We start from the raw sequence: 26,851 nt of genomic DNA, 5'->3' as shown, positions 1-26,851 counted from the left end.
CGACTGTGTCCTGTTTGTTTTGCCAAGGGAAGTTATCCCTCTCATCGTGATCTGTAGCACAAACGGACAGTAGTGTGTCGATAAGCCAGTTGGAGGAGATGTCCTCCTGGGGCTAAAAGCAACAGTAACATCCACCCCTAGGGGTCAGCCACACTTAAGTGGCAATATACTTCACTTTATCGTGCAGTTACTGTTAATACTTCATTTAGAGAATTAACATTGCTTATATATATATATATACATATATACGACAGGCTTCTTTCAGTTTCCATCTACCAAATCCACTCACAAGGCTTTGGTCGGCCCGAGGCTATAGTAGAAGACACTTGCCCAAGGTGCCATGCATTGGGACTGAACCCGGAACCATGTGGTTGGTAAGCAAGCTACTTACCACACAGCCATTCCTACGCCTATGTGTTAAAAATTAAAAAATATATATAACACATCATACATACATACATACATAAACAGACACATACATCACATACATACGTACGTGCGTACATACATACATACATACACGCACATACTTACATATGTAAACACACACTCATACATACGTACGTAAACATACATACATACATACACACATACATACGTAAACACACATACGCGCATGCACACGTACGTATACATACATACATACATACATACATGTGTAAATGTGCACAAATATTTTACGTCAGAGAGCAAAAGCCAACCTCAGCAGATAAAGAATTTAATAAAAGACAAAAATATATAACGCGTCGTCTATGTCCATTTTATACAACGCGATATATTTTGTGTGAACACCGGTAATGCACATGTTGCAGGTGCTTTGGTTGTAATTTGTTCGGTAAGTCAGAGTTTTATCGAATATTTCACGCAAATACTATTATGAATTCTATTTTTCGACATTAGTCTTCTTATTTAATATAATACTTAATCGTGAGATTATAGCATATTTATAAACGTCAATAAAGGATTCGGTATTCTTTGTATTGTTAAATATGACCCCTGTATCAATGATTTCATGATCCCAAGGTGAAGTGATTTTGTTTTAAAGTTACTTGTATTATTTTTACTATCTTTTCTAAATACAATCACTATAAATAGGAATCAAGCCCTTCTCACGGTCACATCTTATATATATATATATATATATATATATATATATATATATATATATATATATATATATATATATATATACACATACATATATATATATATACACATACATATATAACTATTTACTTAAGCGTGATGTTTGGAAAGATACACCAATGAAAGAATATATGTGAATTAATAGACAAATAACTTAATATATAGTTTTCGTATTAACCCGTTAACAATGTTGGAGTATGTAATTAAAAACCTTTTTTTATTTTTTTATGTCATAAATAGAAAGACTAGTATAGGTCAACTGTTCCGTTGTATATGTTTGTCTAGTGACATTAGTTATCAATTACTATATAAACAAACTAAGGATCCTCTGTATAGCCGCTTGACCCGCAATAAATGATACCTGAATTTCCCTCTAATTACAACTATCAGCTTGAAAAAGAGAAACGAGCGTATTAAAATAAGGTGATCCTAGACACATTAAATTAAAATAGAAATGGAATGATCATGACTGGAATGCCTTTAATCATAGGGGTTTTTTTCAATCTGGGGCTAAACGACAATGATCAAATTTCCATCGACATGCTAGAAATCTTCAACAAATGACATTATACTACATCTTAAAAAAGGGAAGCACACTATCACTATGCCTAAAAAATAAAATACAAAAAATAAGGAGGTCACGGCTAGATTGCCTTTGATTATAGACCTCCTCAATCACATCAAATCTGAGTCTAAACATAACACCTTATATACGAGATGTAAGCTGATGTTTCTTTTTTACAGGGAACAGTTCATCTCGTGTCTGCTTAATGTTGTTTAGCTCCCTTCCCCTCTCCCAAGTCAGCTATGATTAAAAAGATTCTGGCCTTAAATATTCTGTATTCAATTTTTAGGGCATAGTCTTTGGATAAATATTCTACCATGGGACTTAATTACTGCACTTAAAGAAGTACCTGGCCAAACTTATTAGAATGTAATCTGATAGAAAACTCATTTCAAGTGATGGGACCTATAGGTGACCAGGCAAGGTCACGGGTTTTACTGAGTTCATATACCAGGCAAGATCACAATTTTTACTTGTATCAAAAGCAACATTGTTATTGCTAAATTTGGTGAGAGTGTGAAACTAATGATGACATAGAGCAAGTTTTAGATACATCTGGCTCTGTAGAAATTACACATATGGTCACTGAGTAAGGAATGAGGCTCAAGAGGATAAGAAGGAGTTGTTTAGTGCAATTTCCATTGCTTCACTGCTGAGAATTTGTGGCCAGTGATTGGCCCTGAGAAACAAATAAGAAATAACTATTCCCCTGGTTAGACTGTTAGCCTAGCATAGTCAACATTCTGAGATGTTTTAGTACCCAATTCCTTGACAGGTGAACTAAAGCAATGTTGAGTATAGGGTTCTTACAATGAAACACATTTGAACTCTTGACTGCCAAGTATGTAGTACAATACTTTTCAACATTCCACCTCTATGTACGATAATTCAATGAATATGTATTATCAGCTGGTATGAAAAGAAACATATCCAAAACATCATTCAAATGCCTCACATTACCTAATTCTAAATAGGTACCAATCTGACCTGCTTGCTGTTATAGGCAGTGGCAGCAACATAAAATTGATAAATGGTTCAATAAGGAGTTGTACTAAGTTCAGTTCCTTGTATATTTGTGTCTATGTATAGCCAGAATACCAATCTTTGTTTTCATTGTTTATCTCAGAGCAAATCTGGTCAAGTAGACTTATGATCAAAGGCCTTGAACATCTCACCATTTTTCAAACAAAGTGTGTAAGGATAATATCCAATGTGTTTTTTTTTATTTTAATAAGTGGTAGGATGTGTGTTTTAAGGGAGATTTGGTTGCTATTTCTAGCAACTAAATTGCTAAATTTCTAGCAACTAGTTGACTAAATAGAAGCTCCTTTGGTTCATTAATGACGAATATCTGAGTAGTTTATTTAATTAAGTATCAACAGTTAGATGAACTAAGGGCTACTGTTGCTGCACTTATTCTTTGAAGGGAGGTAATCAGCTTTTTGTCGATTTTTTTTTTTTAATATATTGAATATAAACGAAATTGTATTTCCCAGGTACAGCTAGGTCAGCAGAGATTTGGCAGTTTAACTAAGAAAGAGTGGTGGAGTTTAACTAAGATAAACTTGATAAAATGAGATAAAGGGAATCTTGGTAGTGGGTAGGTAGGTTGGTCATATCTGAAAATATTTGACATTTAGTTGATACTCATCCCTTTCCCTCTTTCTCCTTGATAAATATCTGCAGGTAAAGTGTTGAATGGAGTGGAAACTAAATACCAGGTTCCAATGGTTCCTATAGAATGAGCACTTAAGAACAAGGAGTTGAAGTTATAGCTAACAGCCTGGTTTCATTTTTAGAACCAAAATTTGTTATTACTTAAAAGTGACTCCTCCTCAGAAACACCTCTGTACAAGAGATCATCCAAGATTTTTACACTAATATAGAAAATCATGTTACAACAGTAATCATTGAAGTAAAGATGTGTGGCTTTTTGTATCACTTTTATCTGGAGAATTTGTCTTGTTTTTGCAGATTTCCTATGACGCAATGTCAAACTTACTGATAGGAGTTATAAAAGCAATTCAGTTACAGTCTGGAATTACCAGAAACATATGTCTCAACAAAATTCCTTCAGTGACTGTCTTGGATAATCTCTCAACAAAACTAACCAAGGCTAGTATCTCAGCTGGAACCAATAACTACTGCACTGTCACTGCTTCTTCTGCTGAACTTTCTCCAGCTCCTGAAAATGAGGAAAATAAAAAGACTGCAAAGTCGAAAGTGCATCGAAAACGTTATAAGAGAATTCTGACTGCAAAAGAAAAAGAAGAAAATAAAAATTGGTTCAAAACAACTGTTTCATGTTCTGACACCAATTTGTTTGGTAATATTTGGCAAAGTACAAGGAAATCTGCTCTTCAGCCATTAAGAAACACTTCTAAAATACAGAAAAAAAAAACAATTGTTGAAAAACCAAAAGAACAGTTATTAAGAAATACTTCTGTAATACAGGAAAAGAAAAGTACAGTTAGAAAACCAAAAGAAGTTTCTTTTAAGAAATACCCTACCTTGAAATCTGAATCTTCTTGGTCTGATAGTTTTGGGAGCCTAGCTGAGCCATTGGAGCGAAGGAAATTGCTCTACGATGAAACTGAGGATGACAGGTGAGTTTAGTCTTTTACTAGTTTCAGTAATTGGGTTGTCCCGTGCTGGAGCACTTTCTTCATGGATTTTAGTCAATTATATCAATTCAATACTTAGTCTCATGCTCATTTTATAATTCTCTAGTTACTGACTGGTTGAGTTCATATATAGAGTTACTTCCCATTATGGAATTATCTCTACTGCTTGTTATATTTGCTCCACAGGGATCAAATACTGCAGGAAATTTATATTGCTGCACATAACCATGCAGTTTCAAGTTCAATTCTACTGTGTGACATCCTGGGCAAATGTCTTTTACCACAGCCGTAGGAGAGTTGCATATGGATGAGAACAGCTGTGTGAAGAAGTGTCACACCCTAACAGTGCAGGGAACCTGTGGAAGAGGTAGACCCAGGAAGACATGGGATGAGGTGGTGAAGCACAACCTTCAAATATTGGGTCTCACAGAGACAATGGCGAGCAACCGAGACCTTTAGAAATATGTTGTGCTTGAGAAGACCCAGCAAGCCAAATGAGATCATAGTCATGGCTGATGCCAGTGTCACATAACTGACCCACTTAAAAGCACCCTTTAATTATCAGGTAATATGCCATGCTTGTGAAGACCTGTTGAACTGAGTGAAATCATAGTCCTGGCTGATGCCAGTGCTGCCGAACTGGCATCTGTGCTGGTGGCACGTAAAAAGCACCATTCAAGCATGGCCGATGCCAATGCCACCTGACTGACATGTAAAAAGCACCATTCAAGTGTGGCCAATGCCAGCACTGCCTGACCAGCACCCATGCTGGTGGCACATAAAAAGCACCCACTACATTCTTGGAGTAGTTGGCGTTAGGAAGGGCATCCAGCTGTAGAAAACTTGCCAGTCCTCAGTCAAACCGTCGAACCCATGCCAGCATGGAAAGCAGATGTTAAATGACAATGGTGATGATACTGATGATGATGATGGACTGATCAAAGCCTTGTAAGTGGATTTGGAAGAAGCAAACTGAAAAAAGCCCATCATATATATGTAATATATATATGTGTGTGTGTGTGTGTGTGTGTTTTGCCTTAACGTCACACAGTAGTTTTAAATGGGTGTCACCATCATACAAGCAGTGTTGTACATTTTGAATCTTTTGTGAAAATATATCTAACCATTGAGGAATACTTCCTTGCTTGGAAAGAGTTGATGTTTCTGACTATAGATACTCTCCCTGTTGAAAAGCATGTATTAAAGGTATGGCTGTGAGATCAAACCTCGAATTATGCAGTTACAAAGCAAACTTAAGCACTTAAGCCATGCTGTTTCCATATTTTGTATGGTTTTCATTTGTATTCTCTTATTGGCTAAATGGTCAAGATGCTAGAATATGGACCACATGATCATGAAGGAAAACCTGACAGCTGTAGAAAATAGCAATAAAAATCATTTTGATATCTAATTTCCTTGCTTACTTGGGTCAGTGGAAATTCTCTGAGATTTGGTTGCTATTTCTAGCAGACCAAGCATCTAATAGATGCTTCCTCAATGCCACATTCTAATTTTTCCGAGGTGTATATGAAAAGTTTATAAAACATTTGGCTTTTCATAAATGATCCCTACTGAAATAATTGTTAGTTTGCTGTCATAGTTAAGCAGCTAATAGAAGCATATAACTGTAAAAATACACAACATATGTTCCAACATTGTATTGAGAAATATCCCAAATTTTATCATCCTACATAGACAAGTATTGAAAATATATGCATGTGTGTGTGTGTGTATATGTATGTAACTATAGTTAGATATATAGGAGGTGCATACATTACAGACTTGTCTGATAATCTGCAGGACTTTCTTCATAGTCTCTCAACCTGTTAGAAATAACAGCTAAGTCTTCTACAAATTATACTCAATCATCTTAAATAAGGACATTGTAGGATAATGTAGACACAGACTCCCCAAAATGACAGGATAGTTACGACTGGAAAGCCTTAGGTAAAAAGTCAGCCTGATATGGTTTGACCTAGAACTAAACAAAAACAACGTAGTGAATTGATATTTTTTCACATTATTTCTCATTTTAGCTTCGTCGATGACAAAAGAGATGAAAATGAAGGTCGAAATCACATCCGGCTCTCTCCAAAAGGTCGATTACATGAACCATATTGGTATGCTGGAAGGATCAAACAACTGGGAAAAGAAGGAAAGGTTGAGTTTCTTTGTTAACTTTCACTTCCTGTTTTCTTTGCTGTTTTTGATATCTACTTCTTTTGAATGCTTCTTTCATTGAACAGCAGCCATGCGAGGGCACCACCTTTCAGGGTTTTTGTATATTGGCCTCACTACTTTGCTACAAATTTATTTATTTCATTAAGATACGAAATGCAGTCATCTTTGATGTTAAGGGAGATAATTCAGTTGGACATCTAATACTACCAAAATATGCTGTCACTCGGTTTACACGTTTTCACTTTTGAGTTGGTTTTCTGTTTGTTTGTTTTTTTTTACTTTTACCTTATGCATACAGAAACATCATTTAATCGTTTCCATTTCGGTTTTATTTCCTTTCATTATTTGAACTTCACTCTAAGCTAACACTTCAGTTAGAATTAATATTTTATATTGTTAAATATATTCAAGAAAATCAATTTCTCTGGAAATAAAAATCAATAAATTAATTTCAAACTAAGAGGGTGCAAAAGAAACTACATAACATTTTGATATAGCAAAATGACTGGTAGAACATTTAAAAGAGACAAAGAAAAAATTAGAACCTGAATGTTATATTAACATATGTAACATTTTAAAGAAGCAAATGCTGCAATTTTTATTTTCAGTGAATGTTGTACTTTGGCCCTTGTGTAGCCTATGACTTATTGTCTGATATAGTCACATTTTACATCACAACTTTGTTTGCTATTGATTTAGTCAGAGGTAGAAGGACAGTACCTATGACCTTTCTCAAGGGTCTCTGAAACTGGTTGAAGGAAGGAGGGAAATTATTCTAAGATTTAATGCCAGTCAGTCAAGTGACTACTCTCTGGATGCAGTCCAGGAGGTCTGTATGTGTAGCTTGGTCAAAGGCTTTGCTAATGCCTTGGGCAATAACATTGCTTTCACCAAATTTCTCTAAAGTGACAGTCCACTGGGCAGTGACATAAGAGAGTACATCTCCAGTGATTGAAATATGGATTTGGGTCTGTGGAAGTCGTACTGAGGATGTGGTCACTGGGGAGAGAGACGAATTGTAGGTGTCAGAGGATGTCATTGTTGATGGCTGTCTGCAAAAGGTTGATAATGTTAAGGTCATGTGGAGAGAAGATGCTAATCTGAAAATGTTAAAAGATCAATGTTCTGTACTAAGTTGTTCTCTCTTCTAGAAGTCACCACATCTTGAAGATGTCTTCCTGTATTGAAGAAATACAAATTTTATTGATAAAATTATACCCTCAACCTTCAATGTATTATTTAAACACATTATGTTGTGCATAAAAATATATATTGCTCAGTTTATGGTACAACTTTTGGGGAATTTTTTAATCCATTCTCTTTTTTTTTTTTTCATTCTGTTTTAGATTTTGGAAGCTATTGATACACTGGAAGACATGATGCTAAAGAAACACCGTGTCATGCCAAACGCTTATGTTTTTAACCAACTTCTTGGTATTCTTGGAAAAACTGGATACACCAAGAAAGCTTTCAGTTTGTTTAATAAAGTAAGTCTTTCTATACTGAGTCTTGGTCTCATAAACGTTTGGTTGATGGGTCCCTGCTTATCACTTAGTTTACATATAGTGGGTATTTCTTGGCAGTCATTTCCCATCACCTTCTTCAGACCCATACAAGTACTTAAATTCAGCACTATGGTCAATTATACAATGCTGGTTCCTACACTATGATCCCATTAATGTTTTATTACTGCAATGTACATATCTACTGCACATTAAAATCTTGTTCACATATGTGAGACAGGACATCCACAGTACATACAAACATGCTAGGCTGCCACCTCCAAAAATTGCTATCAAAAATACCATGCAAGTGATTCACAAATCCTCACTCACCAACATGCTACAGCCATTACAGACATATAGTCTACACACTCTCTCTCTCTCTCTCTCTCTCTAATATTACAATGGTTCCTCCTCTTCCGAACTAATAAACAATTACCCCCAGTTAAGACCACCTGTCATCCATACTATATCTTCCGCCATCAAAATCTGAATGGAACTATCTACTTTATCCTTTTTCACCAGAACTGTTCTTCTCTCAAACTCTGTCCCTGCCCATATATATTCTACAGACATGAACTTTCAAAAGTTCAAACTAAGCCTCAACAATACCACCAGTCTCAAGGCCTGTGAAAGCTAATTGTTCCTCTTTTTTATAATAAATAATTTATATAACATATGCAGATTTGCAGAAAACCTACATTGTTTGTGGTGTGATGATGATGATGATGGTGAGTTTTTTTATGAGCAAATTAATATCTTTTTCAGATGAAGAAGATGGGGATACAACCTACAGGTCACACCTACACTTGTTTATTCAACTGCTGTTCCAATTCTCCTTGGTTGAGCGATGGTTTACAAAGGACTCGTAAACTTCATGAATTAATCCTTGAGAAAGAAGTGCCACTTCATCCAATCACATACAAAGCAATGATAAAATCTTACAGTGTCTGTGGTGACATTCCGACAGCATTCAAGGTTGCTGATAGCTTCTGTGAAATACATCCTCCAGATGCTGAATTATTCAGTTTCCTATTGATGGGATGTGTATCAGACAAAAAGGCAGGTCTCAGACATGCCCTACAGGTAAACAATGCTTTTCTTTTAACTTCTCATCAGACATTTCTTTTTTTTTTTTCTATCATGTGTGTGTGTCTTGCTGTCTCTTTGACTTGACATTGTATGATATAAATGAATGTTACTGTCATGCTAGAAGTGTACTTCATTTCCAATCTTCTGTGAAAACATGTCCGGTTATGAGGAAATATTACCTTATTTGAAAACAGTTGAGAGCTAGCAAGAGGAAGAGAATATGACCTTAAAAATGCACCTCAACAAATTCTGTCTGAACTATACAAGCAATGAAAGTGGATGTTAAAACAATGACAAAAGAAACCTATGATCAAAATTTCAACCTATGACCATTCCATCTTATATTCAAAAATGGTATCTCTTCAAATTATATCTAATGTCTTTCTTTACAACACTGACATTATTTCAGGGAGATTTGGTTGCTGTTTCTAGCAGGTCTTGAGACCATATAGCAAATCCCTCATAAGTTTTTATTTTTTTTATTTTTTTATTTTTGGGGGTTCATAGAGGTGACAAAATGGTTGATTACAAAACTAAAATGTTACTAATAGCAAACTCCCAAGGTCTTGGCTTCAAATCTATGACAACTATTTCATTGCACCTCTGGGCATGACATTTAATTCTACATACCCCAGTTTATCTGGTTATTGGGAATTAATATCTGAACTAGAAACATTGACAAGAAGGATAGCCAATTAACCATTGATTATCAGAATCAAGAATATGTTCAATTCTAATTAAAAGCTATAATAGTAGTGTGTGTATAACCAGTTTAACATCACCTAGTACTTTAGGTACCAGTTGGTGGTCTTATACATTTAGTATTATACCTTTAGTATTGTCTACTCTTTTGCAAGCATCTAGGCCAAATTTTAAGTTTTTAAAATAACTTTGTCCCTCCATAAAGGGTCATTGCACTGCCTTCTTTTCTGATGAAAAGATATGTGTGTCCATGTTATGTGGCACCAGAACCAGTACTTTTAACATGGCACCAGCATCAGTATCAGTTCTGCTGTGGCAGAGGGGGTCTTCTTCAGTGTACAGCAGTGCGCCAGATATGTCAGTCCTTAATCACCTCCTTCATAAGGCTCAGTGTCTTATATATTTGTATATATTTTTGATGGGTTTTCTGTCAGCCAAATTTTACATGCAAGTCAGTCTCAGGTTATGGTAGAAGAGACTTGTCCAAAGTGCTGTGCAGTAGGGTCAAACCCAGAACCACATGGTTGCAATGCAAACTGTTTAACCACATAGACATACCTGTTATGCATGTAAATAAGTTTCATTTTTTTTCATAGGTTTGGAAACAATTGGGCTCTCTGAAAATTAAACCAGATCTTCCACTCTACAACTTATTAATCCGTACAGTCAGGGATTCAGGGTTTGGTACCACTAGTAATGTTATGAATTTCCCTGAACGCACTGCACCATCAAACCATAATAAGTCGACCTCAGTAGATGAAGGTATTTTCTCTTTCTTAACTTGAATTTTGCTAATGAACACTTTTTCAGAAGTTTTTCTATACCAGTACAGATGTTCAGATCATACATCAGCAACATCAAATCAATTTATAAAAACAAATAAAAAATATGATGATGTCAAGCCTTATTGAAATATTAATATGTGAAAGAGTCTGAAGTCAAAGTAAAATGAATGCAGTGTTGTAGTTCAACCCCAAGTCAGTCCTGACTGACCAGTTTTATAATCAAATGCATTCTAGCCCATCTTTCTCTCAGACGATGTGCATCTAGGACTGTATTATCCAATGAGTCTCTCCCTTTTCAAGCTGGTAGATTATAATTTGAGGGAGATTTGCCAACCATTTCTAACAGGTCGAGTGTCCATATTGAGTGTCTTTTGGCTCATGATAATGATCTGTGCTTCTGCCAAACCAGTTGAGATCTGTTCAAATAAAGACAACACTTAAAATTATGCAGCAACATTGTAGATCAAGGTAGCATAAATAAGTGATTTCACAGATGTTGAGTATATTTTCTTATTAACAAATAGACAGAGGCAAAAATCAATAGATATTAATATAGCTTTATTAGCTACATTAACATTTGTGTCTCATGGATGTAAATGTATCTAATAAAATAGAAACTCATGTGGTACTTGTTTTGACCATTTATTTTTTAAATGTATGTTGGATAGTTCTATTATTTTACATAATGATTGTCAGGTTAAATTGATGAACTATAAAATTGATATAGCTATGAGTTTAAATCTTAAGCATTTGTATGTATACATCTGAAGGCCAGTGCATAACTCTGAATACTCTAGTGTTTGGTTAACAAACATTCCACTTCTATTTCACACTTAAATGTTTAAAAGAAAAAACTGTATATAACTTAAAAACAATTTCTTCAACAATATACAAATGTTGAAATCTTCAAAATCAACCTTACTTCATACTAACATTAAAAAACCTGTAACAAAAGACCATTGAAAGAAATAGGTCTAACTCAGTTATTCAAGCCTAATATCTTATTTTAGAATTTTGACAAACTTTCTTTGAAATTTCAGACAAAATAAATGAAGATTGTGAAATTCCAGTGAGCAGTGTAAATCATTCTAAAGCAGATCAAATCGTTCAACCAATTAGCAATTTGATTGAAAAAGAACCAAACTATTTCGATCAGTCAGAGTCAGGAAAAAGTCTTGATCTTACTTATCCAGATAATCGACTTGCTCTGATAGGTGGACCTTTCAGTATTCTTAAAGATATGGAGAAAAACAAAATCAAGCCAAATATTTTAACCTTCACTCAAATAATTGACTGCTTGCCATTAAACAATAATGCAGAAGTTGAAATTCTGGCCTACATGAAAAGTTTGGGGGTGCAACCAGACATTGATTTGTATAACATGATAATCAGGAGAAGAAATCGGTCCTTACGGTATCAGGATGCAAGGGTTTGTTTTATGTTTGTCAATCATTCTGCTGTCTAATAACATACAATTGTGTGTGTGAACATGTGTGATCTTATAGCCCATATTTTTTCAAGCCTGCATTATAACATCTCTCTGTATGTTTCATTTTTCTTGTGAAGTCTACCATTCCCAGGTCATATGTTACCTCTAACAAAATTTTATATATTCTACCATCTCCATCTCTATATTGAACAACTCAAGAGAAAACTTTCCTCACAATCACCTTGATACACATTGCCACATGCAAAAACTTCTCCAATTCCTCCTTTCTATCTTTTTCAAATGATGCTCCTCTAAAGCAAGTTCCTAAACTCACCAAACTAGGAACTGTACCCATAATCTTACAATGATGAACCCAACACCCATACACATGGCTTTACACTTCCCTGATCACATATACACAAAATATACATTTAATATATATGAATGTTCATAAAATCATTATGTCTCATCACCATTGTTTTTATACCTACTTTTTCCATGCTAGCATGGCAAATGATGGTGGTGATATATATGTATATAAATATATCATAGGTCATTTTCATTATTATTATTATTATCATTATAATAAAGTATTTTCAATGGATCAGTTTTGAGCTCTATTAAAAGTTGATATATATATATATATATATATATATATATAAAAATAAATACTTCCAGCTCTTTTCTCTTATATTTTATCCCTCTCTAAACCTTATTCTCCTAACATAAAGTCCTTCCTTGAGGTTCATAATCTTACAAGTTGCTTGGCAACCTCTTTAGTTACTGACTTTATGGAAAAAGCATCCAGTACATACTGTAAAGTGGTTGGCATTAGGAAGGGCATCCAACCATAGAAACCATGCCAAAATAACACTGGACCACATTGCAGTCCTTGGTCCCATCGGATCCTATCAAACCATCCAACCCATACCAACATGGGACATGGACAATATTGATTAAATTTCATCATTATGATCATTTTTACATCAGCTTTTTGCATGTTATCAGAGGTTAGACAAGACTTATCATCACCACCATCATCATCTGCACATATGATGATGATGATGTGCTTTGTTTGAAATCCCAAGAAAACCATGTAATTTGTAGAAAGTAGTAAGAGTTTTATTTTTGTTCACTCTTATATGTTTTTGTTTTTTTTTTATTTCAGGATGTTCTGCACAAAATTGGGGAAGATAATTTACATCCTAACCAAAGAACTTTTGGCTGTTTAGCAATGGGTTGTATAAAACTAAGTGAAGCAAAGGAACTCCTTCGTAACATCGATGTAAGGATAACGGATATTCTTGTTAAGCTGATGGCGACTGATTGCATGCATGCAATTTATCAGTGATTCCTGGTTGTGTGTGTATAAATATATAAATGTTATTATATAGGTGCAGGAGTGGCTGTGTGGTAAGTAGCTTGCTTACCAACCACATGGTCCTGGGTTCAGTCCCACTGCGTGGCACTTTGAGCAAGTGTCTTCTATTATAGCCTCGGGCCAACCAAAGCCTTGTGAGTGGATTTGGTAGACGGAAACTGAAAGAAGCCTGTCGTATATATATGTATGTGTGTGTATATGTTTGTCCCCCCTCCCCAACATCGCTTGACAACCAATGCTGGTGTGTTTACGTCCCCGTAACTTAGCGGTTCAGCAAAAGAGGCCGATAGAATAAGTACTAGGCTTCCAAAGAATAAGTCCTGGGGTCGATTTGCTCGACTAAAGGCGGTGCTCCAGCTTGGCTGCAGTCAAATGACTGAAACAAGTAAAAGAGATAAGGTTATTATTTTAAAGCAAGTTTAAGAATAACAACAGAACAATTACTGATGGGAAGACTCTTTATTGAGAATAAAGCCAAATTTAGTATAAAAATCAAGTTGACTGGGATCTTGTTAAACATTTGTTGTTGTTTGAGTCCATGTCAGTCCTGATTGAGTAAATGATAAAGAGGATTCCAGTTGTGACCATCACATCTTTTTCAAATATAATGAATTTATTTAGTGTTTTCTTTTTTTAAAGGTATGTTGTGATAAGAAGGGAATTTTAGTTTTTACCAGTGTCAAGCAACCAGCAGAAACTTGCTCAGCTGATACATACATGCATGTATGTATGTATGCACGCACATAGAGAGAGGTGAACAGAAGAGAAGTGAATTGGAATTTACAAAAAGGAGATAAATGTACTCAATACTTTTAGTAAAGTTTACTTATTATTACTTATAATTTTGAAGCCAAGACTTCACAGTCAGTAATTACTTTAGAACTACACTATCTAAAGTATCCATCATTTGTTAAGACAATGCCATTTAGAAGCGATTACATTTCAATACTGTAGAGAGAATGTATGTTCAATAGTTGTTTCATTGATAGGCCATACTGCACTCAAATCTTTCCATGGGGCTTGTGGAAAGAAATAGGGAGTGCCAGTCCTGTGTAACCTACATTGGCTTATTACATTACCGTCTTCCTTGCATCATCAGACTCATGAAAGACCCACAGTGGTTTCCTTGACAAGAGCTGTGTGCTTGTCATAGAATTATTGTAGATGTCCTACCCATGCCAGGGTGGAAAACAAACGTTAAATGATGATGATGCTATTTCTGTTGTGTTTTTTTTTATATAAGGCATCATATTGGCTACATACTATGTACGACAAGTGCCTTATTCCTACCTGAGCCTGCAGAATGTAAAGAGTCAGAATTTTGCCCAGCACACACGATTCCAGTAATCACTGCCCTGGACAGATGAAAGTCAAAGATGAGATTTGAACTCAGAACATAAAAATCTGGAACAAATACTGCAAGGCTTTTTGTCTCCACTGTCTCATTACATTATATCTTCAGTACAATCCTAACAGTTCCAGAGTGGTTGGCGTTAGGAAGGGCATCCAGCTGTAGAAACTCTGCCAAATCAGACTGGAGCCTGGTGTTGCCATCCGGTTTCACCAGTCCTCAGTCAAATCGTCCAACCCATGCTAGCATGGAAAGCGGACGTTAAACGATGATGATGATGATGATGATGATATATATATATATATATATATATATATATATAGAGAGAGAGAGAGAGAGAGAGAGAGAGAGAATAACTGTGAAAACAGCCTAGATCAGTTGCATGGGGCTGAATCAAACTATTTTAAATGATGGCAAATGAAAGACAAAAGATGGAATATAAGAGAATTTATTATGTCAATTTGCCATACACATAACAAACACTTTGAAAGTGACTGTGTTTTACCAGTAAGCTACCAGGTGTAAACCATTCGCTTTATTATCCAATATTTTTTATTTTTTTATTTATGTGTTTCAGCCAAGTGGCTGCGGTATATATATATATATATATATAATTTTTACAAGGGAAGTGACAGTGACTTCAAAGTTTCAGCCTGCTACTTTCCATCAGACTGTCTCACATCAAAGTTTTTAAATATGTACTTGAGTAATCCTTCACCTCAATGTTAAATTCTTTTATATATAACTTGACATAAAGCAATATATATATCTCGTCTGTTTTCCTATGTGTTCATTCTGTTGTCCGTAAAAAAAAGTCTGTTTTTTGTGCTTTATTTATGTTCCCGTTCCTTTTTTCACGTCCTGTACCCGGATATGCATCTATATATACATGTAGATGTAGGTATGTACATATATGTATGTATACATGCATATGCTCATATATCATTTGTATTATTATTATTATATATATATATACACACACATACATATTATATACAGGTTCTGACATGGCCTAGTGTTAACAAATCAAACAGGTTGCATTTTAATTTAATTTATTTTTTAAGCTTTTATCTTATTTTAGGAAATTGGTATGGAACCAAATATTGAAATATTTGGTCTGTTAATGTACAAGAGCAGTATGGATTTTAAATACAAGCTTGAACTTCTAGAAATGATGCCAAAATGGGACCTAAAACCTAACACTGTATTCATCCAACACATTGAAAATCATATAGCCAATGCGCGGAAGAAAATTCTTCAGGCGGTATGTGAATAACAATTCTTTATTTATTATTTTTTCATTTTGTATTGGGCCTCACATAGACAATGATGAATGACCAACACCTTTGGCGATATGCCATGCTTGAGAAGACCTGCCAAGCCAAGTGAAATCATAGTCATGGCCAATGCCAGTGTCACATAACTGACACCTGTGCTGGTAGCATGTAAAAGGCACCCACTACACTCTTGGAAGGGCATCTAGCTGTAGAGACCATGCCAAATCAGATTGGAACCTGGTGCAGCTTACCAGTTTTCCGTCAAACCGTCCAACCCATGCCAGCATGGAAAACTGACGTTAAATGATGATGATGAGTTCACTTAGTGGATTATGGCAATGATGGGGTATTGCCTTCAAGAATATAGTCAATGTGATTTCTAAACTTTATTCTGTTCTTTATGAAAATCATGAGAGGAAAAAGGCAAATAAACCAATGATGAAAGGCACTCGAACCATGACCTTCAGGTATTTTACTGAGACAATGTAATCTGTACTACACACTTTTTCTAAGATGGTGAAGTGTGACAGGGGCCTTGTCTACTGGTTGACTGGCTACGTAGAGATTGCTTCGTTGGCTCGCATTCTGTAGTGTTGTTGTTTAACCAAAGTCATTCCTCATTGAATAGACATAGGAACAAAAGCGTTCCAACCACGATCATCCTGCTTTGCATATATGTAGGGAGCCCAGGACTACGTTCAATGTGTACTTATTTACACCATTGTAAATTCGTGACGTAGAAGGGAGCTGACTCTCCTAAGGGACATCACTCTAGTAAATTCTAAACCAGTCAATAAATGTGAATCTCTCAGTCGATTCGTCTCTTATGACGAGAGAGAATAGTCTTGCCAGTTTGAGGTAGGGTGATTTTTACCTTTAGAAATAGAAATTAAAAAAATATCAATTAATTTGATTAAATTTTCTTTCTTTTAATCAGCCGTTAACATTCTCAAACAGCTATTTCAGTTTCATTGGATATCATCGGTACAAAACAGTCTTTTACTCTTGTGATTGCAGCCATGTTGGAACACCACCTTGAGGGATTTTAGTCGAACAAATTGACCCCAGGACTTACTTTTTAACCTAGTAGTTATTCTATCGGTCTCTTTTGCCGAACCACTAGGTTACAAGGACATAAACACACTAGCACCTCTTTTCAAGCAGTGGTGGGGGCACAAAGACACAAACATATACACACACACATACACATACATACGATGGGTTTCCTTCAGTTTCTGGTCTACCAAATCTACTCACAAGGCTTTGGTTGGCCCAAGGCTATAGTAGAAGACACTTGCCACACAGTGGGAATGAACCCAGAACCATGTAGTTGGGTTCACACTGCTACGTCTTCAAATTAGTAAATTTATAGGAGTAAGAGGAAGAAATATAAGGAAATATATGACAAAATTATTTCTTCAAGATAAAGGCATTGTTGTTCACATTTCATTATTAATGATAGATATGGAAAAATAGTAGTAAAAAGCTTAATTTGAAACAAGTCTGATAAAATGAGTAAAAACAGTTTTCCCTCATAGTTGCAGTCCAATGACTAAAATCATCAAAAGGCTTGCTTAAACAGCAATGCAGTTTCATGATTTCATTTGTATTGAGTTTATGACGTTTATGATATTACCATGAGAACCAGATATGAAATCAAAAGCATGAGCTTGAAGCAACCAGTTTTGCACATGTCATTGACATAAGGATAAACGTTTTCCTCAAACTTCCATTTCAAAAAAATATTCAGATATGCTGTGCTTGAGAAGACCCAACAAGACAAGTGAGACTATAACCTGTGGCCTCTGCCAGTGGTGTATAACCAGACCACTTATGAGTACCCTTCATTCATTGGACAATAAACTTTGCTTTTAAAGATCTGTTAAAGCAAGTGAAATCAAAATCGCTGACGTGGCCGATGACAGTACTGCCTGACTTGCACTCATGCCAGTGGATTGTTAAAAGCACCATCCAAGCATGATCATTGCCAGGGCCGCTGACTGGCTCCTGTGCTGGTGGCACGTAAAAGCACCATTCGAGCGTGATTGTTGCCAGTACCGCCTGACTGGCCCTCGTGCCGGTGGCACGTAAAAGCACCCACTACACTCTCAGAGTGGTTGGCATTAGGAAGGGCATTCAGCTGTAGAAACTTTGCCAGATCAAATTGGAGCCTGGTGCAGCCTTCTGGCTCACCCGTCCTCAGTCGAACCGTCCAACTCATACCAGCATGGAAAGCAGACGTTAAACGACAATGATGATGATATACACACATACACACACCTGCTACATATAGTTACAATAAACAAAACCAAAATCAATATTAAACCATATTTTTTCATCTCCATTTTATTTTCTTATAATTTAATTCACTTACATAAAATAGCAGAAAACTTAATTGTTCCAGTTTTATTGTGTGATTACTTCAAATTACATTTTCCTTTTGTGTACATCCCAGGAACAGAAAAATGTGGTTGATTTATATTTCAAAACCACCTATTTTAAAGAATCCTTCAAGACTTTCATGCAATTCTATCCAAAATGGTTGAAGTCAGTTGGATTTGACAAACCAGAACATCCTTGGGAAGATTTCCGGCACCCAAAAGAGACTGATGTACAAAACAGTGAAAGCTGAGCATTTATTCTGTATAAAGATGTTTGTTTTTTACTCGCTGTTTTTTGTCTGAGTTTTCACTTTCTTACTCTTCATGGACATGTTTCGGTAGAGATTACCAGCTTAATTATTTTATGATATCACACTAAGGTCACTAAAATAAATAACAGTGATGTACTTAAGTCAGTTGTTTTAAGATAATTTATTCAAACTAAAAGACATCCTCTTTTTCTTTAATAATATATTTTGCATACATCTTTTTGTATGAAAGCTCTAGAAATATTTGACTTGGATAAAATTAGAAGAAAAATATGCCCACAAAATAGGGGTTGATATATCACATCAGATAACATACCATTCAATATGACACAATATTTAAGTGTATTGCAACCAGAATGGTCAAAATAGTGAATGAAAAAGTTACATCACTTGCTTTTATTTGGAGAATGTCTTTCAGAGATGTCTGACTTTCATTCAAGAAACAATGTAGTGAAATATGATCAGGAAAAACATCAATTATAACACCAAAGAGAAGATCTTGAACTCCTGACAACTGATTCATAAAAAAAAAAAAAAAGTAGTCTTCTTTATGACAATTTACTGTTATTACTACCACTGACTGATAGTGTTGACAGTAGTATCTCAAGCATTTTGAAATGTTAAAGAGGCATATAATATGATGGGTAATCATGATTATCACCTCATCTAAAGAACATGAAAACATTCTTTCTGCTATAGGCACAAAGCCTAAAATTACAGGGGTGGGCAATTACATGGACCCCAGTTCTCAACTGATATTTTATTAACCCCAAAAGGATGAAAGGCAAAGTTGGCCTCTGCAGAATTTGAACCCAGATTGTAAAGACGAATGAAATGCAACTAAGCATTTTGTCTAGAATATTAACAATTCTGTCAGCTTGCCACCTTAAGAAGTGACATTGATAACATCTAAGAACAGTTAATTGGATAAATTGCAACAGTGGTGCAATCTGAACCATTCTTTTATTTATATATTTTATTTCTTGTACCCAGGAAGATAAAAGTCAAGTAAACTATGACAAGAGTTGAACTTGAAATCAAATAGGACAAGACTTGAATACAACAATGTGTTTAGGCTGGAACACTACCACCTTGGCCAACTGCAACACTGTCTGTTGAATTGCATCAAAAAGATTACAACAGTTCAATAATATACTGAAATGGGAAGTGTTATTGTTTTTTACAGGGCAAGGCCAAATGTGGGTACCATGAGCGCAAGAAACAACAGTTTAAATAACATGAAGGAATGTGATGTGTTAATATGCAACCAAATAAGAAGTTAAACTGAAAAGCAGTTCAGTTAAAAACAAAACAGAAACAGATAATGTACTTCAATCATAAATACATAAATTATACAATTTATATCCATATGCATATACACACATATTTATACACACACATATCAATTCATACACAAACATACATTTATACATACATCCATTCATATATTCACACAAATAGTCATTCACATGCATATATAATCAACTTTAAATATGAATATGGTCAAAAATCCATTTCAAATTTAGAATGGATCGGCTTTTTGTCCAGCCTGCCAAAGAAAACAAAAACGAATATATACAAGTAAAAGGTTCTATGAAGTCCTGGCATGATCACATAAATGGAAGTGGTTTGTAAGGCCTTCTCAGGTAAACAGTATTCCGGGATCAGATTGAAAATTTGGGCTCGGATGGCTTCTCATTCATATTTTCTGATGTAGTTTCTGTAGTGCTTGTTACTGAACCTTTCAACTGCAGATAAAAGAAATGAACATGTAAACAACAATGTCGGTGATGAACAAAGGATGTAAAAGAGGTAGCAAAATAAATGCATGAGTGGCTGACGGTGAACATGTAAACAGTAAACTTCACAAATCAGTGATTGATACCTCTGTGTTGTTGCACGACCTGTTAGAAATAGCAGTCAAATCTCCTTAAAAAAACACTCTACAGTCCAATAAAATTGGAATGACACTGGTTAATGTTATCTCACATTATTTCAAAAAATAAAACAAGAGTGAACACAGCTGGAAAGTTTTAGCCTGCAAAAGCTGACCTCACCAGAGTTTTAAATCAGTTATATACTAACTGACCTGTACTACCATAGTTATAATAAAGTTATATTGACTGACTTTTAACACTACCATAGTTATAGGTATATTCTAACTAACCTTCAACAAGACACTTCACTTGGCATTGCTCAAGTCCACTCAGCTAAAAATGAGCAGCTGGGAGCTGATCTTGCCAAGGACTGGTATGCTATCCAGGAATTCGTCTTGTATTTTCAGCCACTGAATGCTTCAGAAACCATAATAAGCTCTGGTCTAAAGAACCTGCAGACTTCAGAAAAGCTTTTAATCAACTGACTCAGTTATAATAGTTACATACTGACCTTTAATACTACTTGAGGCTTGAGAAAGATTTTTAATTAACTGAGTGTTGACACTCACTACCATAGTTATAACACAGCTAATGAATTCTATACCTCTAATATAAACATAGAGACCAATGCCTTCCATGGCATCTTCCAACCAGTGAAGTGATTTCTGCAATTATATTTGACATTAGAGTTTAATCATCAGCATACTCTACTGCTGTTATTACAGAGGCTGAGTATCTGGAACTTCTTGATTTTGTAAGGTTAAAGCCATGTTTCTAGTTGTGGTTTATTAACCCATTAGTGCCCAAATTTTTTCTTTAATTTATTACCCAAAATCTATTTTTTAAACAACTTTATCTGATAATAAATATATTAAAAAAATTTCATTACAATATATGAAAGACACTCCGGTGGCATGTAAAAGCACCCACTACACTCTCTGAGTGGTTGGCATTAGGAAGGGCATCCAGCTGTAGAAACTGCCAAATCAGATTGGAGCCTGGTGCAGCCATCTGGTTCACCGGTCCTCAGTCAAATCGTCCAACCCATGCTAGCATGGAAAGTGGACGTTAAACGATGATGATGATGATGATGATGATGATGATGATGATGACTCCAGTCTTGATGACTGACTAAAGATATCTCAGAAAAATACAGGTGTTGCAGAAATATGATGGATTATCCTTCTGATCCTAAAAAAAGGACCATAGGTGCTAATGGGTTACAGTTCAGAGGATATAGTCAAGCCCAATAAACTGGTAAATTCTTACAAAGTTCATTAATACCAGTAAATTCTTTTATGAACTTCAAGAATAACATAATACCTATAGTGCAGGTGTTAAGCTAAGTATCAGCAAAATTTGAGCAAATTTCAGCATACTTTAGAAATCTAAGCTTTCAGAGAATCTGAAAAGGAACTTCTGTGTAGAAGTCACATTTGATACTAACCAAAAGGCTTGAAACTATGGCATCTACATTTGCATGCTCTGTGCCAGTTTGAATGTGTCCTGCAAAGAACCCCCCCCCCCGCCAAGAGGGATAAGCTTACTAAGTATCAAACACAATTAGAAAAAGGAGAACTTGCTTTGTTGGACACTGCTGAAGAAGTAAGGGGGGAGCTTTTGATACCTCAATATAATTGTTGCCCTGTGAAGACAAACATCAATCAAATAACTGGACATCACTGATAGGAACTATCACATGCCATGGAAGATAGAGGTGGATGAAGGATCAGGGAGATGCAAATCTGAGCAAGCTTAACTCAATGTGATGATCATCATCCTTTTGTTATAGTGCAACTCTAATACTGTCTACAATGGTTATAATACAGCTATCTACTAAATGGTACCTCATATCCTCATTCAATACTATTTTTTCATGAGCAGTGCAGTTTTAAAAATTTAAATATTTGCATATTGCTGGAGATTTTCTCTCTCTCTCTTTATATATATATACAGCTGGTTCTTCTTTTTTAACTAGTCTACTGTGAAACAGTTAAGAATGTTGTTGACCAATAAGTCTGAGGCAAGCGAAAAACTAGAGTTAAGGGCCTTGCTCAAAAGTAAACCACAAAGTTTGAACTCAAGGTTATCGGCCATGTAGTTCACAAGTTAAGCAACTTAGCCTCACAGCCATTATGAAACAGTAGAAAAGAAGAAATTAAAATCACCAACTTACTGTTTGTAGAATATGTTGTCCTAAGAAATTGGAAGCTACACTTCGCAGGGACTTCTTGGCACCAATTTTACACCGGATATATCCATAAAGATTAGCACCATTCATTACAATACCAACAATCACAACCATCTGGAAAAGATAAAATATTTTGAGAGTTTATTCCAATTTACAGTATAGTGTGTAAGTAAACAGGAAAGCTGTTGAAATTATTTTCTGTTAACAGTCAATAGGCGCGGGAGTGGCTGTGTGGTAAGTAGCTTGCTTACCAACCACATGGTTCTGGGTTCAGTCCCACTGCGTGGCACCTTGAGCAAGTGTCTTCTACTATAGCCTCGGGCCGACCAAAGCCTTGTGAGTGGATTTGGTAGACGGAAACTGAAAGAAGCCTGTCGTATATATGTAATATATATATATATATATATATATATATATATATATATATATATATATATATATGTATGTGTGTGTATATGTCTGTGTTTGTCCCCCAACATCTCTTGACAACCGATGCTAGTGTGTTTACGTCCCCGTAACTTAGCGGTTCGGCAAAAGAGACTGATAGAATAAGTACTAGGCTTCCAAAGAATAAGTCCTGGGGTCGATTTGATCGACTAAAGGCGGTGCTCCAGCATGGCCGCAGTCAAATGACTGAAACAAGTAAAAGAGTCAAATTAATGAGTTCCAATCAGATAAAAGTCATGATTAAGAAATAGGGTATAACCAATATAGTATCTCCTTGTATTCTCTTTAGGAAAAATTACTGATCAAGGAGCCCTAATGATCAAAGCATTCCAGCCATGACTGTTCCATCTTAAAGAATGTACCACACAGCATAATTTAGTGATTAGTACTTTGAAATAAGAGCTAGATGGACTCAGAGACTCAATATGGAGAAGGAACATATAGAAAGTTCAAGAGTCAATGAGCAATCAGAGATTCAGAGAACTAATTCAAACATTTGCCACAAGAGAGGAAGAGATGGAAACTTGTAATATAGAGGACAAGTAGAAGCTCCTAGAAGGCAATATGTGGGTTATTGGGGTAAGACTACAGCTAGACATACGGTGACAGTACAGTGGAAATAATCTTAAAAGCTAAGAGACAGACCTGGAAAGAATGGAAAAAAGAATGTAGCAGCGAGTATAAGAAAAGCTAGATGTTAGGTGTACTTAGCAAGGAAAGAAGCAGAAGGTAAGAAATTCACCAAATGTTCTACAGTGTGAATAGGAGAGGTAAAGTTTCCAAACTGCAAGGCAAAGTGCTCAGAGAGAACCAAGACATGGGAGAGAAGTGTGGATGAACAATAACAGCGTTCTTATTGATATTAAAAAGAAAGAGACAGGGAAATTCTTTTCTGAGAGGTTGTTGAATGAAGGGAATACATGAAAAAATGAGGGTCTCCTAAAACTGGACCAACAGAGATACAAACCATTCGAGATGACAACAATATGGTAGACAGAGTGATTAAGAATATAAAGGTAGGGAAAGCATCAGGTTCATTAGGAATACATACTGAGGTACTTAAAATATCTGGTGGAGTTAGGCATAGGATAGTTATTCTCATAGTCAATCACTACAGGAAGGTGTCATACTCAATAAATGGTATAGTATCATTATTGCCAACTGTTACAAGAGAAAAGATGTACTAAAGAGAAGAAATTCCATAGGTATCAAATTACTGGACCAGATTATGGAATGAGTAGTAACTGAACTGATTAGGAAGAGAATTAACCAAGATGAGACAGTTCGGCTTCGTACTAAGAAGAGGTACTATTGATTCTATCTTTCTAGTAAGTTAACTGCCAAAGTACTATGAGTAAACCCCTATACCAAGCAGTTGTTGACTTGGAGAAGATCTTTGACCAGGTTCTATGCTCTGCAAACTGGTGATGCCAAGGAAACTAGTAGATAAATAGCTTGCAAGGGCCATTCAAGTCATGTACAGGGATTCTGCCAACAAAGAGTTTAGCATGCAGGTAGGAATTCCTCAGGACTAATCCTCATCTCCCGCCTCTTTGTTATATTTATCCAGGTCATAACAAGGGAGTTAGTTCTCATAAGTAATCTGTAATAGGTTTAGAAAAGAAATTCCAGACTTGAGAGCAGAATTTAGAATAGGGATATCTCAAAGTAAATGCAGAAAGAAGCTATCATCAGTAATAGTTAGATTCAATATGCAGAAAAGGAGCGGGTAGAAATTCCATCTAGCATAGCCAATATGGATTACAGACACACAAGATATGTAGGGGCATGGTAGGCAAATAGAGAAGTTAGAATTCAGATGTACAAGGATATCTAAGATGATCTATGTCTAAATGAGAGGAATCATGGTAACAGCTTTACTGTTTAAACATATGAGGCATGAAAGCAAGAATCAACTAAGATTTTCTCTCTCTCTCTCTCTCTCTCTCTCTCTCTCTCTCTCTCTCTCTCTCTCTCTCTCACACACACACACACACACAAGAAATCAATGTAACAACTGCCAGTTATTATTCAGCCATGACCAAAGGCATTCTAGCCATTGCCATCTTATCTTTTCAGGAATAAGTAGGGGGGGGGGGGGGGTTGGATGCTATTTATAACTGCTTGATCAACAAGGTAGTGGCTGTCTCATTAGTTTGAACAAATTCCAATAACACATTAATATAGATGAAAAGTAGCTGTTAATTTCAAATTGATACTTACAAACCACTCAAAGTTGAGTGTGAAGATAGTTCCAAAAAATAGCACAATCCATATTATTTGGCAGGATACAAGAGACAACCAGAACACTCTGGATTCCACAGCTGTTACTTTGCTTTTGGAAGATCCCTGTTGGGACAGAAAATAAACATTTTACATTTTCACAATTTAGAGATGAAGGATTATAAAAAAATTATTAAATATTAACCTCATCATATAGAATTTTGGATGAGGACAGCTGTGTAAAGAAATGCCAATCTCTAACCATGGAGGGAACTTGTGGTGGAGATAGATGAGGTGGTGAAGCATGATTTTCAGACTTTGGGCCTCACCGAGGCAATGACTAGCGACTGAGACCTTTGGCGATATACTGTACTTGAGAAGACACGTCAAGCCAAATGAGATCATAGTCATGGCCGATGCTGGTGTCACATAACTGGCACCCATGCCAATGGCATATAAAAATCACCTTTCAGCGTTGGGCAAAGTGGCTGATGCAAGTGGCATGTGAAAAGCACCTTTTGAGTGTTGGGTTTCATGGAGGCAACGACCAATGACCAAGACCTTTGGCATTATGTCATGTTTGAGAAGAAGACCCATCAGGCCAAGTAAAATCGCAGTTGTGACAGATACTGGTGTCATGCAAATGATACCTGTGCCGGTGGCACGGTAAAGCACCCATTACACTCTTGGAGTGGTTGGTGTTAGAAAAGGCATCCAGCCATAGAAACCATGCCAAATCAGACTGGAGTCTGGTGCAGCCTTACAGCTTGCCAGTCCTGGTTGAACCATCCAACTCATGCCAGCATGGACAACAGCCATATGATGATGATGATAATGACAATATAATACAAGATTCTAAACTGTGACACTCGCTATTATGCTGAAATAACACCAATGTGGAGTGGTAGGTAGTTAAGATTGTAAAATATCTACAGAGTGACATTGTTAAAAATGGTGCTAGAATTCCTCCTATGTGGAGTGGCAGGTATAGATAAGGGGTTAAAATACCATTATATACCACCTGTATGGAGTGGCATTGCTAGTTAAGGTGTTAAGATACCATTTATGAGGAGTGTCTAAAGAGTGGCAATAGTGTTTTTACTGTTGAAAAACCACTTGTGAAGAGTGGTATTGGTGGTATTTCAGCACTATACCTATCTGGAGTCTCTATACAGCGACACTGCTAGTTATGGTGAATTCATACCATTTAGGTGACATGTCTACAGAATGACAAGACTAAATTTCTTGTCTAGTTTATAAGTTTAGAAACAATGAATTACAGGGTGTGTAAGATATTTGAGAACAGATTTATGCTTATAAAAAAAAAACAGATATATAATAACAGATAATAACTTTATTTATCAAAAAATGCTAGGAGGGTAAAAATAAACCTTCTTTTCTATAATGTTATTCAATAAAGCCACCTTC

At 35.8% G+C, this 26,851-nt stretch overlaps 2 protein-coding genes across 4 annotated transcripts in view; one reads left to right on the top strand and one right to left on the bottom strand.

The window, feature by feature from the left end:
• The first annotated feature begins 782 nt into the window (after nucleotides 1-782).
• On the top strand, nucleotides 783-18,705 carry LOC106884315 (pentatricopeptide repeat-containing protein 1, mitochondrial). The gene is made up of 10 exons (XM_014935640.3): nucleotides 783-835; nucleotides 3,686-4,317; nucleotides 6,372-6,495; nucleotides 7,863-8,003; nucleotides 8,787-9,104; nucleotides 10,409-10,574; nucleotides 11,638-12,026; nucleotides 13,195-13,311; nucleotides 15,840-16,022; nucleotides 18,491-18,705. The coding sequence occupies exons 2-10, from the start codon at nucleotides 3,701-3,703 to the stop codon at nucleotides 18,665-18,667; spliced, it is 2,232 nt and encodes a 743-aa protein (XP_014791126.1). The 5' UTR covers nucleotides 783-835; nucleotides 3,686-3,700; the 3' UTR covers nucleotides 18,668-18,705.
• LOC106884314 (Golgi apparatus membrane protein TVP23 homolog B) overlaps nucleotides 18,356-26,851 on the bottom strand; it is a 35,671-nt gene continuing 27,175 nt past the window's right edge. For all 3 annotated transcript variants that reach the window (XM_014935639.3, XM_014935638.3, XM_089347506.1), the window contains 3 exons: nucleotides 25,424-25,549; nucleotides 22,739-22,867; nucleotides 18,356-20,433 (listed from right to left, as the gene is read on the bottom strand). In XM_014935639.3, the coding sequence (XP_014791125.1) occupies nucleotides 20,350-20,433; nucleotides 22,739-22,867; nucleotides 25,424-25,549 (339 nt within the window). In that variant the 3' untranslated portion in view covers nucleotides 18,356-20,349. The remainder of the gene's footprint in view (nucleotides 20,434-22,738; nucleotides 22,868-25,423; nucleotides 25,550-26,851) is intronic.

Source organism: Octopus bimaculoides, chromosome 2 (genome assembly GCF_046866305.1).
Source record: "Octopus bimaculoides isolate indiv1 chromosome 2, ASM4686630v1, whole genome shotgun sequence".
Taxonomy (NCBI): domain Eukaryota; kingdom Metazoa; phylum Mollusca; class Cephalopoda; order Octopoda; family Octopodidae; genus Octopus; species Octopus bimaculoides.
Note: the sequence above shows the minus strand (reverse complement) of the source record. Positions and strands in the feature narration are given on the sequence as shown.

What these genes read in the sequence shown, in the direction of transcription:
- LOC106884315 (XM_014935640.3), top strand. Translation starts at nt 3,701, where the DNA reads ATGTCAAACTTACTGATAGGAGTTATAAAAGCAATTCAGTTACAGTCT. An exon ending in AACTCCTTCGTAACATCGAT is followed by an intron (nt 13,312 to 15,839) that starts GTAAGGATAACG and finishes ATCTTATTTTAG; the next exon opens with GAAATTGGTATGGAACCAAA. An exon ending in GGAAGAAAATTCTTCAGGCG is followed by an intron (nt 16,023 to 18,490) that starts GTATGTGAATAA and finishes TGTACATCCCAG; the next exon opens with GAACAGAAAAATGTGGTTGA.